The sequence below is a fragment of the Osmerus mordax genome, chromosome 4 (assembly GCF_038355195.1).
Source record: "Osmerus mordax isolate fOsmMor3 chromosome 4, fOsmMor3.pri, whole genome shotgun sequence".
NCBI classification, from domain to species: domain Eukaryota; kingdom Metazoa; phylum Chordata; class Actinopteri; order Osmeriformes; family Osmeridae; genus Osmerus; species Osmerus mordax.
Genome location: NC_090053.1, coordinates 11,055,719 through 11,077,063, shown reverse-complemented (window position 1 = coordinate 11,077,063; position 21,345 = coordinate 11,055,719). Strand labels below are relative to the sequence as shown.

Below are 21,345 nucleotides of genomic sequence, written 5' to 3'. Positions count from 1 at the left end.
GCCAATACAGAGAGAATATTAAATACACAATCTGTGCCCTGCTGACAAACCTTCCCGTGCTATAGGCACCAAGACAATGCCCGGATGTACCAGTTGATCGCCCAGCTGAGTGATTAGTCTACACACACACACATCGATGCCAACCCAAACATCTTAGGCAGAAAACATGTTCACTCACCGCACATATCTCACACAATAACAGGACTCCAAAAGACCAGTGACTCACCACTTAAAACAGCCTACTCTAATCGAATTGTGCTCCAGACATAACAGGTGAGGCATTGAGTTTCATGTGAAAATCTTTTATAATTCACGATTGGTGCACAAAATCAAGAAATATCGGATTAGGAGCGTTCATAATTTATTTAATAGTTTTTAAGCAGGGAACTCGAATTGGCAGCAAACCACGGTTCTGTTTGATTGATTGGGGGGGTCATCTCTGCCTTTCTATGACTTGATCTTCCTCGCTGAAAGGGATGACGTCATGCACGTTATCTAACGTATGGAGTCTAGCAAATCCAACAACGGTGAATTATAGATAGGTCCGACATACAAATGCAAATATAGCTCACAAAATGTACCAAACAATTCGGACACACAGGGGTTTCTAACTGAAAGAAAGGTAAGAAAGCTAGAAAGGAAGAAAGGAAGAATGCTAAGAAAGAAAGAAGGAAAGAAAGAAAGAAAGAAGGAAAGAAGGAAAGAAAGAAGGAAAGAAAGAAGGAAAGAAAGAAAAAGAAAGAAAAGAAAAAAAAGAAAGAGTGCTGTGTACCAGATGGACAGACAAACCGAACCACTGAGATACAGACAGAAAGCAATTGCTATGCAGCCCATGATTTTCTCGCTCGTAGTGTGGACCGCTACACGCGCACCTTCATTGCAGAGCAAGAGGCGCGCAGCGGCAGTAGGAAGCGTTGCGTGTGGCGCGGAGGGAAACAGTCTTTTTACATTTTTATACGAGAAGGTTTCTTGTCTCCCTTTCCCAAACAGTTTTGACGCTCATTCAGGATCTATCTCAGAAGTATTGGTATGGCTGCGCTGTCGGGAGGAGAGATGTGCGTCAAATATCTGATGTTCGCGTTTAATTTGATTTTCTGGGTAAGCATTGCTTGTGCAACGTATTGCATTAGCAAATCTGTAGGCTAGTGTAATGCATATTATTGTTTAAAGCGATACACGTGTGTGTGTGTGTGTGTGTGTGTGTGTGTGTGTGTGTGTGTGTGTGTGTGTGTGTGTGTGTGTGTGTGTGTGTGTGTGTGTGTGTGTGTGTGTGCATGCATCTGCATTCTGCCGTGAAGGACACAAACGTAGGCAATAGGCTATATCCCAGGTGGGACAGCGGACTGTGACTATTGTTCAACCATAGAACGATAGGTTGCGAAGCAGCTGTTCGTGGGGCATTGGTGTCGGTTAACAACAAGTAGCCTATTTATATTTAGGCTATAAGTCTATATTTTAAGATCATTATTTCACATTTCAGATCATTGAGCGGTCGCAGTCTTCTTGGAACTAGTGGACTAATCCCCAGTGGCCGAGTGACCCAGTTCCAACGCCTGCCGTAGAGTTTGTTCTCTCGGCCTTTCATTAGTTCAGACCAGGACAGGGGGTTGGGGGAAGAAGGTGGATTCAAGCGGAGTACATTGTAAATAATTTCGGAGGTCTGTTCTGAGTCACGTGACGTGAAGAGGCGCGTTGTCGTGACTAAACGCAGCAGTCAGTCGTAATAAATAACCTCCTTAGCTTTCATGGATGGTGTAGCCTATATTTAATGCCCGCAGGGGAGTGGCGTCCTGGGTGTGTGAATGAGCGTGTTTGAGTGGGTCTATAATCTGAACACTGAGCAGCTATAGATAGATCGGTAATCCAGGGGCAAACAGTCGATTACAAGGCAGCCCAGAATCTACAGGGGGGTTGTGTGCGTGCATGAATGTACGTGTGGATGTTTGTGTAAATTTATAGAGCACTGGCCAGTTTCACAGTGATAACTGAGAACAGCAGGTCAAACCATCTTGATTCGATTTACCAGGCTAACCTAATTTCCCTCAATCACACAGGATCTGTAGGCTAACCAAATCACAGTCACTCCGATCCACTCAGAACATCTTCAGTTCACCAACCCACAGAGCCATGTTGGGCAGCACCAACTCAACTGGTTCCATCAGGTTTAGATTATTATGATCTGCATGTCCCAACATGATCCAGTCGAGCACTAATGGTTGAACTGCTCTAGCACACACACACACATGTACACGCGTGCACACACACACTACATTCAACAGTTCACCTAGATGTGTGTTGTGGGTTCTAATTACAGCGCGTTCTACCTGTGGTGAGGTGTGGTGTGTCAGGTGACTTTATTGAGGCGTGTCATTGTACTCTATGAGACTTTCCTTTTCTACAGCTATTATCACTTCCTCCTTCTCTCCGTTTTGCAATAGGAGACAACTGTGTTACTCAGTTACCGCTAGTTGCCGTTAAATTTCTCACACACGAACGGTCGGTTGCTAATATGGCGATTGGTGGAGGAATCAAGTGTGTGAAGTATTTAATGATTATCTTCAACGTACTGTTCTGGGTAGGTGTGAATGCTTTTTTTTCTCTGTGTGTGTGGAGAGAGGGAGTGAGAAGGAGAGAGAGAAACTAATCTTTTCTGTAAACGGGCCATATTCTCTTTCTGTGATTAGGAAAGACTGCCTTGCACTCTGCTACTATTGGGCAATGTGTGGTCGGGTCTGTTTTGCGACAGTATGTTACCTTAACAATGGAACGTAAACACACAGAATAGCTTGAATGCCTGCGCACACTCATCCACACATAAACACATACTTTCACACAATCAATCACCCACCCCTCTGTGGTGCTCTCACTTTGGGTTAATGATTTATTGGTCTGCCTAGACAGCTTGTTTAGTATACGTGTGTGTGTGTGTGAGTGGGTGAGTTGGTGTGTATGTGTGACCATATCAGTGTGAGAATTTGTGTGCGTGAGTAGGTGTGCCTGTGTGTGTGTGTGATTGGGTGCGTATGTGTGAGTGTGGCTGAGTGAGTGCCAATGTTGCAGCATGCATCCGAGGACTGTGATTAAAGATCCTGTAAAGTAAATTCCATGTTTTGCTTCTAAGTACATTATATACGTGTGAAATGAGTTCCTGAAAGCATGTGCAAAGCACTAAAACTTTGTCGCACTGAATTGTGGAGTTAGACCGAAGAACAGTTTCTATTCCGTTTTCAGATCAGGTTTTAATGGGCGGAGCCAAAAAATGCCCTATCTACGTCATTTCGCCCTATCTACGTCAGATCACTGAATGGCTCCTCCTGCTGTACTGTTATAGTAGCCTACATCAGAATCAGAATCAGAAAGGGATTTATTCGCCATGAAAGTTTGCACAGACAAGGAATTTGCTTTGGCAGGAAGGTGCATACAATAAACATATACCTAAAATTTAAATATGTGGACTAACTATACTAAGGGTACATAAACTAGCAGTACTAAGTGGGATAAATATAAGTTGCCGTAAATTACAATATAAAAATACAAAAATTACAAAAAATACAAATGTACAAGATACCATGTTGTGGTGCAGTGCAAAAGCAGTGTGTTTTAAGCAATAAGTCATTTGAGTCAGTGTGGTCCCTTGGCCTTGTTGAAGAGGCCAACAGCGGAAGGGAAGAAACTGTTTTTGTGGCGTGAGGTATTGGTCCTGATAGACCGCAGCCTTCTGCCGGAGGGGAGTGACTGAAACAGGGAGTGTCCAGGGTGGGAGGAGTCGGCCACAATCTTCCTCGCTCGCCTCAGGGTCCTCGAGGTGTGCAGGTCCTCGAGGGTAGGCAGATTGCAGCCAATCACCTTCTCAGCAGTACGGATGATACGCTGCAGTCTGCTCTTGTCCTTGGCAGTGGCAGCAGCGTACCAGACGGTGATGGAGGAGGTGAGGATGGACTCAATGATGGCTGAGTAGAAGTGCACCATCATTGACTTTGGCAGGTTGAACTTCTTCAGCTGCCGAAGGAAGTACATCCTCTGTTGTGCTTTCTTGATGAGGGAGCTGATGTTCAGTTCCCACTTGAGGTCCTGGGAGAGGATAGTGCCCAGGAAGCGGAAGGACTCCACAGTGTTGACTGGGGAGTCACACAGGGTGATGGGGGTGAGTGGGGCTGTGTTCCTCCTGAAGTCCACAACCATCTCCACTGTCTTAAGAGCATTGAGCTCTAAGTTGTTCTGGCTGCACCAGGTCACCAGGTTGGCCGCTTCCCACCTATAATCAGACTCGTCTCCACCAGAGATGAGCCCAATAAGGGTGGTGTCGTCCGCAAACTTCAGGAGTTTGACGGACGGATGACTGGAGGTGCAACTGTTGGTGTACAGGGAGAAGAGCAGAGGAGAAAGGACGCAGCCCTGAGGTGATCCGGTGCTGATGGACCGGGAGTCAGAGACTTGTGTTCCCAGCTTAACGCACTGCTTCCTGTCAGACAGGAAGTCTGTGATCCACCTGCAGGTGGAATCAGGCACGTTCAGCTGGGAGAGCTTGTCCTGAAGCAGGGCGGGGATGATGGTGTTGAAGGCAGAGCTGAAGTCCACAAACAGGATCCTGAAGACATCCTGAAGCTAGCTAGCTAGCTTCAGGATGTCTCCCACCAACCGCAACTGCATATTCCCTGGATGCAAGAACTCCAGTGCGCTGCATCGCCATTTAAGTTCCCTATTGATAATGAAAGGAAAAATAGGTGGATAGATTTTGTGAAGAGCCACGCTGATGGAAAGCTTCGGATAAACTCCAACAGACGCCTCTGCAGTGGATAAGAGAGTCTGCTAAATGACTAAATGCAGTGACCATTTCACAGCGGATAGTTTTAACATGGACCAGAGACAGACGGGGTTCGCGGACACACGGCTTCTCTTGTAGCGCGGAGCCGTACCGAGCATCGCCCTCCCGGCCGTTCCTCCTCCGGTCGCACCTGGACAATCCACCGCTACCCGCAGTTCATCACTCTGTTCTGTGTGCTTGTTATAATTATACTAGATAACTTTTCCAGAGGTATCTCTGCTAAATTGATATTAGGCTACTCAGTGTAGAATGATGGTATTTTGGTGAAATGGTAGCTAATGTGTTAGAAGTAGCCTAGTTGGAGAGCTCACTGTCTGCTGTCTCTGGTGTCCATTTTTACTGTTACAGCTCAGGGGAACATTTAATTTATATGCATTTGTATGTTTCACTCATTGAACAAATACATTCTAATTCTATTTGGTTTTGTTCGGCTTGACATAGCGTCTATTATCTGGGTCGGAGGTAGGCACTAGGCAGTGAGGGGCGGAGCTTCAGCTCCTTCAGGTGACACGCCCCCCCAGTCTCAAGCAGAGAAGACTGCTGATTCTTTCACGATTTCAAAGCCTAATTTAACATACTTGTCGGTGTTATTTTTTCATTCGAATTTGGATGGGTAGTTAATAACACATTATTCTGTGGTGTGGCGAACTTAAAACTGGTTTTCAGGTCCACTTTACAGGATCTTTAATTGTACGTGGAACAATTATAATATGAATATACAATATGGGAGAAAGCTATGGTATAGAACATTGCTCAGTCATGTTCATCGGAATGTGATGCAGAATGAATGACTTGTAACATGAACAAATGACCAGAGCTGAGTGCCTCGCTTCTCTCTCCTCTTGTCCTCATCTAATCCCCCTATCCAGTTTTAATAGAGAGGACTACGCTCATCACAGGCCTGGCCAGTAGATCCTTACATCATCCCCTTCCCCCATTCCCTGTTACAGCCTGAGGTTGTGGGAGTGGCTAGTTGTAATCAGGCCTATTCTCTGACCGGTTCTAATACACTAATGCTTTTTATTACAATTAACCTCAAGTTTGTGACGAGTCCATGGACTACCTTCCTGTCTCGTCTTCATACTGTGTTTCTGCTCTGCGTTTGTCATGTTGCTGAACATGTGTGGGGGGAAATGGAAGGACTAACTATTTGTATACGGTCACCCTTATCAGAATCAGAATTCGGTTTATTCGCCATGTATGTTATACAAACACAGAATTTACTGTGGCAGGGAGGTGCAAAACACTAAACATATATGATCTTAAATTAAGTAAAAGTACAAAAGTTTAACTATTTCTAAGAACTAAACAATCTAAGAATACAACAATTTAAATATAAAATAAAATATATATCAAAATAAGAATGAGCAGCGTGGTCAACATAGTGCAATCGGATACAACATTAGTATGATCTTATGTCATATTATTCATTGTACTTTCAATGCAGGTCAAACTTACATGTATGTCACCTTATACCCAGTGGGCTCCCCATTTCCTGTGCAGATATAGAGACTAGGTATAGCCAGCTCAGAGATGAGGTGCCTAGGTCACTAGATATGACCCACATCTGGTGTCTAAACCAATGATTAACCTGATACAATATACAAAGACTGTCTTTACTTGAGATTGAGAGCCTGCCTTATTGGCGATGCAGCATTTTCTTGATAAAAATCCATGCCTCAGAAAGACATGCAACAGACTGTGTTTTTGATCTAGCCATTCTTTTCTGGTTATTACTTCTCTCGACTGACTGACTGACAAATAATATATACATCCCAGAACCTCAATCGAAGCCACAAAGTTTAGTGGAGATCGACCATTTTTTCCAAACGTCCTGTGAACTGCACCTGCATGGTTAGCTCGCTAAACTGAAGATAGCTCATGGAGCTATGCCAGTACTCGGTATGACAGTGCTCAGTACTTCAAGGAGACGTCTTACGTGATTATGAGGTTGAGCCTGCCTGAAGACCTCAGTTCCAGACTCAGTCCGATTGTTGATGTCTTGACCCAGACCACCCAGCTGATGTCACAGTGTAGCGCCATGACTCCTGTAGACCTGTGCATGCCCCAGGAAGCCATATGACCAATAATCATGTGTGTGTGTGTGTATGTGTTCTTAGCTTACAGGTACCGCAGTGCTGGCCATAGGGTTGTGGCTGAGATTTGACCCAAAGACCAAAGGCTTGTTTGAAGGAGCAGACTTTCCCTATGTCTTCTTCACAGGTACGGCCTGATCTTCACCCTTGGTGTGTGTATTACAATGTATTGTTGTAAGCTAAGCTGTTTAGTAGTGCTGTCAGTTAAACGCGTTATTAACGTCGTTAACGCAAACCCATTTTAACGGCGTCCATTTTGTATCGCGAGATTAACGTTCTTTTTGGCCTAGCAAACTTTTTAGTTTATTTTCACATGCTGTTGCACCCATAGATATATATATATAAACACCTATGGTTGCACCAACCAGTGACGTTAGAAAAACTACAACACCACACCGGATCTAGCTATACCGGGAAAAAAACAACAGGCACGCCGCACACACTTGTTTGGGCTTGCGAGCCGGCTAAAGAGTGGTAGGCTCAGGGCTGCCAACTTTTCAACCCCCCCCCCCCTCCCCCCTCCGAGGCAAGCTTTCGCGAGCTTCACTCACCCCCAGGCGAGTTTACATGGCTGTTTGCGCGTCAATGCTGCTTCACTCCGTTAACCTGCGCCTCGTCCGTTACTGTTTCACAACGTTAGCTTGGGTACTTGTTTGGCGTTGCCTTTTCAGCGTGAGATATACAAGTTAAAATGCGTGTGTCACACGGCGAAACCGTGAGAGTTTGCAGCTATGTAGATAACGTTACGTTTTGAGTGGATGGCGAGCGCGAGACGCCAAAATGGATGCCAATAAGATTCTGAATGGAAAGTTTACTTTCAAAAAGTTGCCAAATAGTTCCGTTGACAAGACCAAAGTGATCTGTGTGTTTTGTCGTTGTAAACTGAGCTATCAATCGCAGCACGTCCAGTCTGAAATGCCAAGTTGATGGCAAACACACAGCTGATTCGAATTCTCCGCCCCCTCCTCAAAGCCAGGCGATTGCAATGTTGTTTTCAATAAAAATAAAAAAAACATTTGCACTAAGGAAGCCGATCCACTTTTGCATTTTGATAAGAGCATTAAAATGAGAAAAAATGATGGGACAAAAAGAAATCAAGGGACAGTTAGAATAGATAAAAATGTGCTATTAATTGCGATTAATTCCGAGTTAACTATGACATTAATGGGATTTATCGCGATTAAATAGGCTATTTTAATCGTTGACAGCACTACTATTTAGCTATTAAACATTTAGTGAAGGTTAAATCAACTGACTGTGTGTGTGTGTGTGTGTGTGTGTGTGTGTGTGTGTGTGTGTGTGTGTGTGTGTGTGTGTGTGTGTGTGTGTGTGTGTGTGTGTGTGTGTGTGTGTGTGTGTGTGTGTGTGTGTGTGTGCGTGCGTGCGTGTGTTTCTAGGAGTGTATATTCTGATTGCAGCAGGAGCCTTGATGATGGTGGTAGGCTTCTTGGGATGCTGTGGGGCTATCCAGGAGTCTCCTTGCATGCTGGGGCTGGTGAGAACATTAAATACACTTTTTAATAAAGGAATTAATTTAAGTTATACAGTATATATCTAAATTGGGCCAGGTCTGTCCCTAATCCTTATAGCACCAACCAGGTTGAACAAAGCCCATTCATAAACTGAGAACCAGTTAAACAGCAGTGATGGGGAAATTATAAGTTACTGAAATGTGTCAAGGCTGGAGGAGCCTGCATTCCTCACACACCAACAAGTAATTCTGAACCCAGCCACAAACCTGTGATCTGAGCCCACAGAAGTATATAGACATCTGCAGTGGGAGTCTGTTTTATCTGTGACTGAACGACTCAAGGCTAGAGATGTGTCTCTCGTCTCTCATCCCATCCCCTCCCCTCTGGCTGCCTGTCATTATGTCTCTCTCTCTCTGTCTGTTTTTCCTCCCTACTGCCCTCTCTAATCCTCTCGTCCTCAATCTCTCTGGGAAGCGGGACCTTTGAAAATGGGGTTAGCTGTGTTTAAATGATCATCAAATGATCTCTCTCACACACACACACACACTCACAAACCCAGGTTAATATGCTGTACCTCTCTTCTACAGTTCTTCGCCTTCCTGCTCATCATCTTTGCCATTGAAGTCGCTGCTGGAATCTGGGGCTTCTCAAACCAAAGCAAGGTCCCACAACTACCAATACTCTCAAGTTGTGTTCTCTTACATGTCCCCTTCTGTAGGCCACGTCACATTACAATCCCTTCCATCCCCTGTGTTCTCGTGTAGGTGGTTGACGACATCACTCAGTTCTACATGGACACATACAAAAACTACGAGAAAACAGGAGAGAACACCCTGAAGGAGACCCTGCGACTGATTCAGACTGGGGTGAGTCCAGGGATTCACACTCAGATGGGTCGACCTACCAATTAATCTTAAGGCTGTAGAAACCCTAATTGGACAGTCACGTTGGTAACCCTGGGAAACCCAGAAACATACTACTCTTAAATTGACATAGGGGAAACTGTTGGTTTACTATTTTGATAACCGATGTCATATCAAACAATAACTTCTGTGATGGTCATCAAAGCAATTTAGTGTTACATTTACATTTAGTCATTTAGCAGACGCTCTTATCCAGAGCGACTTACAGTAAGTACAGGGACATTCCCCCGAAGCAAGTAGGGTGAAGTGCCTTGCCCAAGGACACAACGTCATTTTGCACGGCTGGGAATCGAACTGGCAACCTTCATATTACTAGCCCGACTCCCTCACCACTCAGCCATCTGACTCCCCTCTATACTATAGTGTTAACTATAGTATGTAGTAGGATTGTGGTGTCAAGTCAAGAAGTGCATGGTGAGGTAAATGTGAGAACAGAAGTATGAGAATGTGTATGTGTGTGTGTGTTTCAGTTGGACTGCTGTGGTCCAACCGGCACTGTTGGGGACTTTGCGAAGGACACCTGTCCCCCGAGAGATGGCCTGGAGCAACTGATCACCAAGGTATGGAATGACCCTCCCACACCATCTCCTAACATTGTCACCACATGCAAATAATCCCAGCAATCATCAGCGTAGGTTCTATAGACTTGATTTACACATATGACTGGACATCTGGCTTTTCTCTATTGGTCCAAACCCAGTCTGTATCTCTGCTGACCCATAATACCTCACTCATCCCCACCCCATCTGCCATCCTTACCCCCTGTCTACCATCCATCCATTCATAACCCCTGTCTACCATCCATCCATTCATAACCCCTGTCTACCATCCATCCATTCATAACCCCTGTCTACCATCCATCCATCCTCCTATGCTATCTAGTCTAAAATTCCACTGCAGACAGGCTCTGCTCTATCAGCTCAGCAGCCACACAACAAGTTACTATGGCAACACTGCATTATTAAAGCCAGCGAAAGCTCATGGCAGTTTCCCTGTGTGTCCGTATGAATGTGCATTTAGTGGATTGTTGTTAAGTGCTTGGCACAAACGGCGTGTCTGCTGAATTTGTTAACTTATTAAGTGACCCCATTGAACCGTGTGTGTTTTTCAGAGCTGCCCTGATGCAATTGATGAAGTGTTTGACTCCAAGCTACACATCATTGGAGGAGTGGGTATCGCCATCGGGGTTGTCATGGTGAGCTTTTAACAGTCAACAAAGAATCATGTCCAAGGCACACACTAGCAGGCAGGTAGAGCAACAGCCACACTCACACTCCCCCATCTCCCTCCTCCCCATCTCTCTCTTCCTCTCTCTCCTCCCTCCCCACTCTCTCTCTTCGTCTCTCCTTCTCTCTCCTCCCTCCCCCCTCTCGCTCTCTTTGTCGCTCTCTCCTCCCTCCCCCCCCCCTCTCTCTCTTTGTCTCTCTCCTCCCTCCCCGTTCTCCTCCAGGTGTTAGGGATGATCTTCAGCATGCTGCTGTGCTGTGCCATCAGGAAGTCTCGGGAGGTGGTTTGATGACCACCCTACGGCCGCACACACCTCCCACTCTTTATGTTGCATGATGTCATTGCTAGAGTCACATGACTCTCCCCAGCCAATGGAGACTTTGCTTGTTCTGGAGGGTGGAGCCGTGCCGATAACCTGATCTTTGTTACTATGCTCCGGCCAGTGGTGAAAGAGGTGAGCATGATTGACAGATCAGGTGATCTCCACTGCATCAAGGCCCGCCCTCCTGATCAAGCAGGATGGTGTTGATTGGCCCGTAGAGAGCCTGAATTGCACCTGTCAACTCCTCTTAGCAGGAGATTAGGTCACGATCATCCAATCTGTATGAATAAATAGCATTGATGTTGTATGATTAACACAAACTGTCCAAAACTTGAATTGTCCAACGATGATGTGAGTGTATTACAGTATTTACACCAAATAACAGTACATCTCTACTGAGATTCAGATTAGACAGGAGAATCTTGGCTAAGGTCAGAACACACTCTACTTGGCCAGTGGAATTCCTTAAACAAAACTAATGGAAACAAACCACGGTGACTAAAAGCCAATAGGATGTCAGGATGTAAACAGTGGTGAACAGTGGTGAACAGTGGTGTGTGGTAGAGGAGCAGCCTGGTCGCTCCAGTAGTTACACCTTTCTTCCTTTTCTACCTCTTAATTCCTACTTCTCTCTTCTCTTTCTCTTACTGCCGTTGTAAAAAAAAAATGCCTTGAAACCTCTGACTCCTTTTGTATAACTTTATTTTGATTTTTTGTTAAAGATTTCTAAATAACGAGTTGTAGGTTGTTAATGGTGCATTTGGTTTGTTCTAGTAAGCTGAATGATGTCCACTTTTATAATGTCCTGTTCATCTCACACTTTGGGTCGATTTGTTTGTTGCACAGAAGCAAGGTTGTAATGAACGTTGTAACAGCCAAATAAATTGTAATCTCCAAACCTCTCATTGTGGTTGTCTTGGGTTGGCAGTATGAGGGTTGTGAGTGTGCGTGCATGAGAATAAAAATGTCCTAGGCCTGGAAAGGACTCTAAACAACCTTTCACTGACTTTTCTTTCACTTGCTGGAAAATAACAACCTGACCTCTCTTTTACCCTGCTCTCTCTCTCTCTCTCTCTCACACACAAACACATTCTCTTGCTTTGAGTCACTATGTCTTAAAAGATTTCTTTTGAACGGCATGACTCACAAGGACCAAAGGTAAGGATTGTTATCTCCAGACATTTCCCTTTAGGTATAAACCCATATCACATCCAAGGGAACAAACTGTGTGCGTGTTTAACGCAAATAACTCACCTTTCATGTTCAGAGTTGTTTATGTGAGGAATTTAGTGATTGGGTGGATCTTGTGGCCATTTGAGTTGAGAGCAGGAAGTGTGCTGTGATTGGAGTGCGGACAGCTGGGTGTTACCCTCCCTGCCATCCCCTTCTCTTGACCCGATAACAGTGATTACAGCAGTGTGAGGATGTGTGTGTGTATTTGGGTTGTGTGTAACATGGTGTGTGTTATTGAAACTGGGCAGGAGGTCAGTGATAAGACAGAGGAATGCTGATAACATTAGAGCTATGATGAGAAGTCCAACACAAGCAGCCAACAAAAACAAACCCTTCCTCACTACACCGATCCTGCATGGTTTCCTTTATACATTGTGTCCTTGACACAAATATCATAGGACCTCAAACATGAACCGTTATCACGTGATAAGACATTAAACACTGCAATCAGATGCTTACCACCAAAAATATGGATTGGATACAAGCTTGTTAAAATTGGTAGAAAAATACTCACAAAGTTAGTTACTAATAAAGGCGACTGTGTTGGGGTCAGCGTATCTTTATTCAGACTCAGTCCTCTTCCTCCGAATCCTGCTGGGGTGTGTTTGAATGTCTGTGTGAGTGTGCGTGTGAAGGTGTGTGCGTGTGGAGTATGGCGTCCGTACGTAGCAGGCTCCTCACACACTGCAGCACGGCCAGTATCAGACGGTATTTACAGGCCACTGACTCCAGACCACAACCAAACACAGAACCAGAACTCGTCTCTCTTGGCCCCAACTCCGTCTTGACCGTTCTAGAACCATCCATGGTGCGACCGCCATCGTGCAAGCACCTCAGAGCCTGCGTCTGTGCCTGTAGGTAGCAATGAGGGCTGTGAGAGTAGATCTGTCTGGGCACGCTCAGAAGAGCCTCCGCCAGTATCCTGCTATGGGCATGGCTACCTATGTTTGTGTGTGTAGGAGTGTGGGAATCTGAGAGAGTGCGTGACTGGGTGTGTGCATCAAAGAGAGTGTGGGTGTCTGAGAGAGTGTGTGACTGGGCGTGCAGGAGTGCGTGATGTAACAGCCACTCAAAGGTCCCTCCTACGGTGATGACACGGCCAGATACCAACACACCCTCCCCGGGTGGCTCCCTGAGTGTGTGCGTGTCTTTGTTCGTGTTCCTGGTGCGGTGTGTGTGTAGGGTTCTCCCCCTATTACTGGTGCCCGTCCCGCGTATGGGCTCCAAGGTTGTCAGCAGCATGCGGAAAGCATCTCGCAGTGCACACACACACTGGTCAGTCTGCCCCTCTTCTGCACCACACACAACCAGACTGGGGGGCTGGATATTACCCTCATCTGTGGACCTAGGATATTCCACATGGACAAACCTGTGGAGGAGAAGCAAAAGTCCATGATGACATGGAACGCGCAGAAAGCCCTGTCAGTCTTGGTACGTGTGTGTGTGTGTTGCAGCGTGTTTGTATGTGTGTGTGTATGTGTGTTGCAGTGTGTGTTTGGGTGTGGCTGTCGTACCTGTGAGCTCCCAGCAAGATCGGTTGGCAGAAGGTCAGCGCTGCAACGTTCTGCCGGCCAATCAGACTCCAGTCGGACACAGGCTCCGCCCCACTGAGCCGAGCGAAGAGAGAAAGCTCGTCCTCAGGTACACATTCTACTACAGACATCCCAGCTCGCCGAGCTAAAGCCAGGGTCGCATCTGACTGTTTCACCGAGGAGAGGAGCAGAGTGACGCCTAAACTCTGCAGGCCCCCAAACACACACTTTAACCTGTTCTGCGCCCAGGCAAAGACTCCGCCTACTCCTGTACCCCCTCCACCAATCCTGTCTAGCTCCAGCACAGTTCCTCCATTCAGGATCTCCGGCTCCAGAGGCTCGGTCACCATCAGCGCTTTGATTGGCCGGTGGTCGCCAGGTGGGTGGGGAGTGGAGAAGTCCCTGTGTATCACCTGCCCCTCGATAACACGCGAGGAACCAATGGGGAAGCCCGATATAGCCGTGTGCAGTGCAGGGAAATGTGCGTCAATAAACCTGAGTGACGTAACAAGGAGGTTGTCGTGACAAGTGCACTGAGACAGCATCTCAGAGGTTAGCCGCTGGATGATTTCACAGTGGCCTCGTCCGAGACGGGTGTGAAAGAATCCTCCCACCAGACTCTGCAGAGTGTTTGTGTCTGTAGCGTCTTTCCTCTCAGAGAGGCCTGAGCAATACGGGCTCACTCGTACGTCAATGACGTCAGCCAGCTCATCCAGCCCAAACGCCAGCAGCTCCTCAGCCAGTCGCTTGGCGGCGGCGCCAGCCCCCGGTCCTTGGGAAGTGTGCGTGTGTATCTTCCGGAGCAAGGCCTTCAGCAACAGGATGAAGGTCTTTGAGCCGTCTCCTGTAGCAGCACTGTGCTTCCACACACACTCCACCACCATCCTAAAGCACAAACAGCCAAACACGCAGGTCGAACCTATTTGGAACTGGCATTCAAATCATTGGTGTTGATGTATGAAGCCAAATGTTAGCGTGCTGAGGGTGTGTGTGTGTGTGCGCGCGCTAGTCGGTACCTGGCTAGCGGGTGCTCCAACCGTAGAGCCGTGAGGATGCGTGTTCCGTGGCGTGTCAGCATCACCTGTCCGCTGTCGCGTGTGAACAGAAGCTGTCCTCCGTCTGGCCCGAAGCTGCGGAGGATTACCGCCTCCAGGACCGACACGGTCTGCAGCACATGCTGCAGATGGAGACTTTCTGCCGGTAGCATTTCCAGCACCAGCAGAGGCCAGCAGAGACCAGAGAGTCTACACAGACAGATGCAGACATATTATACAGGCAGATAGACATGGTTTATCCATCGCACAGTGGTTCACACAGTGTAGAACTCAAGACGAAGCTGGGTATGGTGAATGGCTAATGAGTAGCAAATGTATCTCACAGATGACTAGTTTGAAAAAAGGCATATCATTTAATCAGCTTCAGTTCAGTTTTTTTTAAATAGTTCCACAGTGTCAAGTTTATGTAGCTACTTAGCTACTGTAACTTGCAAATAGAAAAAAGAGTGAACTAATAGCTACGGCTAGGTTAGTTAACATGCTTCAGTACAGTACTGTAGTCTGTCTACCTAGTAGTAGTTACATAGCCATCTTGGCTAACTCAACTAGTGACGCGTTGCAGTCTACTGGAAAGGTGACATTTTATTTTGAATGATGAGGACGATCTTTATACCACAAATGAGAAGTAACACAGACATATATTGTTCTGTCACTTGCAATACCCTTGTTGTTACATTCATAAACTCACCTGTTGTTCACGTAAAAAACTCAACCACTCTGTATCCTAGAAACGTAGAAACGAGCGTCCCTCTCTTCTTCGTATGGAGCTGGTCACAACATGTATGTTGTATTATCGCCCTCTAGTGTGAAGGCGTGATACCTCTCTTATACAGTGAGATAATAATAGGACCCACCACAACTTCATGATCACAGTCTTGTGTGTGTATTTGTGTATGCGTCTTTGCGTGTATGGGGTGTGGTCTTTGGACTGCTCTCTCTCTCTCTCTCTCTCTCTCTCTCTCTCTCTCTCTCTCTCTCTCTCTCTCTCTCTCTCTCTCTCTCTCTCTCTCTCTCTCTCCCCCATCACTGTATCTATCTCTGTCTGCCTGTTCACTATCTCTCTGGTCAAGGTGAAATAGAGGGGGGGTGGGTGGGGTCGGAACATGATCCCTGTGTTGCTGCGGAAACCACATCCGAAAGTTCTAATTTTGGCAACAGCATCTATATGAGACATGTCTGCAGTCACACATACACTCACACAGAGAGAGAGAGAGAGAGAGAGAGAGAGAGAGAGAGAGAGAGAGAGAGAGAGAGAGAGAGAGAGAGAGAGAGAGAGAGAGAGAGAGAGAGAGAGAGAGAGAGAATGAAAGAAACACAGAGAGAGAGAAACAGAGAGTCCTGCCTGAATGTAAATGCTTTACCCTGCTGAAGTCTCACTATGCTAACGAGCCCATAAAAAGCTATGTCACCAAATTCATGAATATTCATCTTTGTCCCAAAGAGGGTGACCTATAGGAATGAAGTAGAGGTCACAAGAGGTGGGTGGGGCATTGAGGAATGGAGCTCAACCATCCCTGGAGATCTGTAAGTGGACAGATAAAGGCATCACATCAGGACACACACACACAAAGCACAAACACTCACACGCATACTCACCAAAGCGGGTGCACAAACACCAAACTATTAGGTGCCTATATTGTGATGCTACCCCAATCATCCTCTCTCTGTCTGTTTCACACCCCTCTCCCCCTCCCTCTCTCTGTGTCAAGCTCCCACACCTGTGCTCCTTGTCTTCATGTCTATGCCGAACACGGGACGCAAACAATGGACAAGAGAGACTGCCACTCCTCCTTACCTCGCCCTCTTTCCTCCTCTCCTGCCCTCTCCACTTCTGTCATCTCTCCTCCTCCCCTCCCCCACCCCTTCCTCCTTCCCTCCAGCCTGAAGAGTACCTGGGAGGCATCCTTCTCTCCTGCCCTACAGCCCTGAGAGCCAGTTCTGAGACCAGGGACACACAAACACAGGTACGTCTCTTTCTCTCTATTCTACCTCCATCTCTTCAGCTGCCCTCTGTCTTTATTGTCTTTGTAAACTGTAAACTCTGTCTAGGGTGTGTGGTCTGTTTGGAGCAGGGTGTGGGTAGGGGATAGTCATTATTAGTGAGTCAGTGAATATTGGCTTTTAATTTAGTTTTAGGGAGATTCGTTGTCAGCAATTATGTTCATTATCTTATCAGTTATCTTACCAACCAATATTGTCAATATTAAAATAGAGTTTAGCTGACAAAGATTCTACGTCATTTTGCTTTGAAAGCTTTGTAATATTTTACAGAAATGTATGTATAGTTACATTAAAACATACCTGACAGAAATGAACATTGCAGGGAAACTTTATGACACTGTTCTGTTGAAATGTTTTGTAACAAATAAACAACACAGAGCTAAATGACTGAATATGGCAGGATCGGTGGCTATTGAATCAATGTGGGCAGCATGTGTGTGTTGGTGTGTATGTTTGTGTGCATGTGTATGTGTGTGTGCTTGTGCTTGTGTGTGTGCTTGTGCGTGTATGTATGTGTGTGTGTTTGTGTGCATGTGCGTACATGCCTGCATGTGTGCGTATGTACCAACCTGCAGATGAAGTATCAGCATCATCGCTGGGGTGAGGTTCATTGTGACAAAACATACAGTGTCTGAAAGGGCTTAGACACATTCACATCGTGACTCTCCCTTAGCTACCCCCCGATGCCTCCGTTATGCTGTCCACGGAACATGACCTCTGAGGGAACACGGAACATCAGAATGCTAGAAAGCAGACCAAGACATGATGCCCTCTCCGTCCTCACCCCCCCCCCATCCCCCCTCCTCTGTCAGCAGGTTGAGGGGAGGGAGCAGGGTTGTGTGTCCTGTGTTCAGGCAGTAATGCCCGAGCAGCAGAAACAGGAGAGGCCACCTGATACCATCAGTCATATACCATCTTTAGCCACATCATATTTACTATATCAGATGCATTGGGATCATTAGCATCCCTGGAAACTGTGTGTTTCCCTTGGCCCATGTGTATGTATTTTAATGTGTGTGTGTGTGAGTGTACGTTTGTAGGTTTGAAGAAGCACTAGTGATCCAGTAGTACAGTCCTAACCCCAAAATTATGCACTATCCAACCTCACATCCATACAGGCACCGGTTTTGTGAACTGATCCCTCTGTGTTTCTGTGTGTATTGACAGGCGGTAAGGGATGACAGGCAATCGTCGTGCAGCTCCGGCTGTGCCCAGCCCCTTCACGACACCCATACTGCCCACCAATGGCACCGCAACCCCCGAATCTGGGAGGGTCCAGCCAGGAGGACAGGACCACAGGAAGTTCATGAGTGAGATACAACACCTCCACTGTGAGTACAGGGCACCAGCAATCAGAATAGACCCATGACTGGGGTTAGATCGTTTTGGTGAGTGAATGAATGGATGGATGGATCGATAGATGGATGGATGGATGATAGAAGATGACAAAGAAATGGAAGATATGCGATTCTACTAGATTCTGTCAAGTAGAACCATACACTGTATTCAATCTTGTGTGTGCTGGCAGTGCCATCATGGGCTGTGGCTGCTCTCTGTCTGGTGAGCGTGTGTGTGGTGCTGTCATGCTGTGCGTGTGTGTGGAGGAAATGCTTGAAGAAGAAGGACAAGGACAAGGAGAAGAAGGGAAGAGAGAAGGGCAAGAGTGGCATTGACATGGACACTGAAATGGAGGGAGGCCAGACTGAGGTAGTACACGCTCAATCTCACACACACACACGCGCGCACACACACACACAAACTCCCTGCAGATGCATTGCCCTTGCAATGTATCAAAGTCCCGACACATGGGTCGTACGGGATGGGTAAAGCTGTCAGTGTGTGTTAAGAGTAATGGACCTTGTTCATTCTCTCCTGTACTGTAGGTTTCTAGGGCTCTTTCAAACCAAAAAATACTCGTAAACAAAACATGCTGGTCACCTTCAAACGAGAACAGATAAATGACCAGAGCCTGTGACAACTGTGAAGACATAACAAGACTGTGGGTAGTGGGTGTGTCTCATGAGTCGTGATTTATCCGTTTGGAGCCAATTGTGTGTGTGTCTGTGTGTGTGCGTGTGTGTGCCCGCCTGCTCTAGCCTCTGAAGGATGAGGGGGACAGAGAGACAGGATTAACTAAGAGTGATAAAGAAGAAGAGCCCAAAGAGGAGGAAAAGCTGGGGAAATTGGAATTCTCACTGGATTACAACTTCACAGAGAACACGGTAACACACACACACATACAGTACTGTACACACGAAGTTGAGTCAAATTGATGCCCTTCCGACGGCAGCGGATGTGAATGGTCCTCTTTTCTTTGTTCTCGCTCCCTCTCTCTCCCTCTTTCTCTTCTCCTCCGTCTCTCTCCCTCTCTTTCCCTCTCCTCCCTCTCCTCCCTCCCTCCCTCTCTCTCCCTCTCCTCCCTCTCTCTCCCTCTCCTCCCTCTTCTCCCTCCCTCTCTCTCCCTCTCCTCCCTCTCTCTAATTAGTTGGCAGTAGGGATTCTGCAGGCATGTGACCTCCCAGCCATGGACATGGGAGGCAGCTCTGACCCCTACGTTAAACTGTGCCTGCTACCAGACAGGAAGAGGAAGTTTGAGACCAAAGTCCACAGGAAGACCCTCAACCCCACCTTCAATGAGAACTTCACATTTAAGGTTATTATCCCTTTCCTGACCCTTGAGCGGGAAACCTAACCTTTAAAAGGCAGTATTCCTAGATGCCGTAATTACATTTCCGTATGTGGATGTGTGTGTGTTCCTTTTGTGTAGGTACCCTACTCCGAGCTAGGTGGCAGGACTCTGGTGATGACCGTGTATGACTTTGACCGTTTCTCCAAACATGACGCGATTGGTGCGGTGAGGGTACCAATGAGCAGTGTGGACTTCAGCCACATGACCCAAGAATGGAGAGACGTGCAGAAAGCTGAGAAGGAGGAGGTGAGAGTGGGTGTCAATCAAATGGTGAACACACGCAAGGAAGGTGGTCACGTGACAAGATCAGCAAACCAAACACTGGTCATGGTCATGGTCTCTCTCTCACTTTCTCTCACACTTTTTCTCTTTCTTTCTCTCTCTCTTTCCCTCCCTCTCTCTCTCTCTCTCTCTCTCTCCCTCTCTCAGAGTGAGCGTTTAGGTGACATCTGCCTGTCTTTAAGGTATGTTCCTACAGCAGGCAAGCTGACCGTCGTCGTGCTGGAGGCTAAAAACCTGAAGAAGATGGATGTGGGCGGGCTGTCAGGTGAGCCATGGAACAGGTTCACTGTACATTGCTTCCAAACTGATAGAACGTACAAGTAATAAGCACCTCCAGAATTAGCTGGGCTGGGCTGGGCTGGATCAGGGCTGTGCTAAGCTGGGCAGAGCATAGCTGGGCTGGGCTGGATAGATCAGGGCTGTGCTAGGCTGGGCTGGACTGGGTTATTCCAGGCAGAGCCATGCTAAGGCATTCTGATGTGTGTGTGTTCTGTTTCAGATCCATACGTGAAGATCCACCTGCTGCAGAATGGGAAGAGACTGAAGAAGAAGAAAACGAGCACCAAGAAGAACACTCTGAACCCTTATTACAACGAGTCCTTCAGCTTTGAGGTGACATTAGAACAGATGCCGGTAAGAACACACACACACGCACACACACACACAGCATCATGTGGTTAATGTGTGTCGTAGTGTATGACAATAGGCATGTTTTTGTATGTTTCTAGAAAGTACAAGTAGCAGTGACGGTGTTGGACTATGATAAGATTGGGAAGAACGACGCCATAGGGAAGGTTTTTCTGGGGAGTACCAGCACTGGGACTGAGCTACGCCATTGGTCGGACATGCTGGACAACCCCCGAAGGCCTATTGCCCAATGGCATGTCTTGAAATCTGAGGACGAAGTCAATGCTGAACTGTCCAACAAGAAATAACCCTCTAACTCTACACCTGCACCCCATTAAGGAATCCATAAATCCCAAACTGCCCAAAATGATTCCATGACTTTTGCTCTTCTATCTTCCACTCCCCCCTTAGAACATGCCCATGTGCTCTGACGGGGCCACAGACTCACACACACACACATTGGTGAAACTGATATGTGAAGTATAAATGTGTATGTCATGCTAATAAACAATAATCCATTTTTCCCCTGTGGAGGTTGGTTATCTTACAAATCTGTTGTCCTTGGTCATTGATGGAGCCTGTGTCTAGATTGAAGTTAACAGCACTGACCAGCAGAGAGAGACATATCACACCATGACCACAACAACAGCCCAAGATATACTTTTCAAATCCCCTGGTCAATTTCTACTGGTCAATATAGTTAAGTAGACACACCAGTCCAGCTGGTCAGGTGAAGGAATAACATATAGTTTCTTTGGAACTGCTAGTTACTAATGATAATAGACTTTTCACTTATTTTTTTACTTTGACTTTTTGTAATTTTTTCCAATAAAACTTGTAGCTACTACTACCAATTTAGGCTGAGCAGACAATAAACAATCTGGATACAGCACACGCACTTCTCTCAAATCTGATAAAACTGTCGTAGGCTTCACCGGAACCCACTTGTTCGCAGGTGAACTGCACTCGTCATCCACCCAAGAGGCTATCGCGACCACATAGTCTACCTGTGAGCGCTGGGATCTGAGCAGCGGGAAGATCGGTCAAAGATAGAGACATCC

The 21,345-nt window shown here is 46.6% G+C and overlaps 3 protein-coding genes across 4 annotated transcripts; 2 read left to right on the top strand and 1 right to left on the bottom strand.

Annotated features, from left to right (window-relative positions):
- Positions 1–903: 903 nt before the first annotated feature.
- cd9a (CD9 molecule a) lies at positions 904–11,242 on the top strand. Of its 2 annotated transcripts, none has more exons than XM_067233900.1 (8): positions 904–1,098; positions 6,946–7,048; positions 8,319–8,416; positions 8,981–9,055; positions 9,158–9,259; positions 9,787–9,876; positions 10,428–10,511; positions 10,767–11,242. In XM_067233900.1, exons 1-8 carry the CDS (start codon positions 1,030–1,032, stop codon positions 10,830–10,832), a joined length of 687 nt encoding a protein of 228 aa, XP_067090001.1. In that variant the 5' UTR covers positions 904–1,029; the 3' UTR covers positions 10,833–11,242. The 2 variants fall into 2 exon arrangements, with proteins under 2 accessions (XP_067090001.1, XP_067090002.1); XM_067233901.1 differs by lacking the exon at positions 904–1,098 and adding an exon at positions 2,431–2,575.
- Positions 11,243–12,455: 1,213 nt separating this feature from the next.
- On the bottom strand, positions 12,456–14,837 carry bbs10 (Bardet-Biedl syndrome 10). Its single transcript, XM_067235299.1, has 3 exons — positions 14,647–14,837; positions 13,613–14,515; positions 12,456–13,467 (listed from the first exon to the last, which is right to left on the bottom strand). Exons 1-3 carry the CDS (start codon positions 14,835–14,837, stop codon positions 12,669–12,671), a joined length of 1,893 nt encoding a protein of 630 aa, XP_067091400.1. The 3' UTR covers positions 12,456–12,668.
- Positions 14,838–17,863: 3,026 nt separating this feature from the next.
- On the top strand, positions 17,864–20,713 carry syt1b (synaptotagmin Ib). The gene is made up of 8 exons (XM_067234523.1): positions 17,864–18,017; positions 18,215–18,393; positions 18,783–18,908; positions 19,172–19,339; positions 19,454–19,621; positions 19,805–19,922; positions 20,157–20,290; positions 20,386–20,713. The coding sequence occupies exons 1-8, from the start codon at positions 17,864–17,866 to the stop codon at positions 20,590–20,592; spliced, it is 1,254 nt and encodes a 417-aa protein (XP_067090624.1). The 3' UTR covers positions 20,593–20,713.
- The last annotated feature ends 632 nt before the right edge of the window (positions 20,714–21,345 follow it).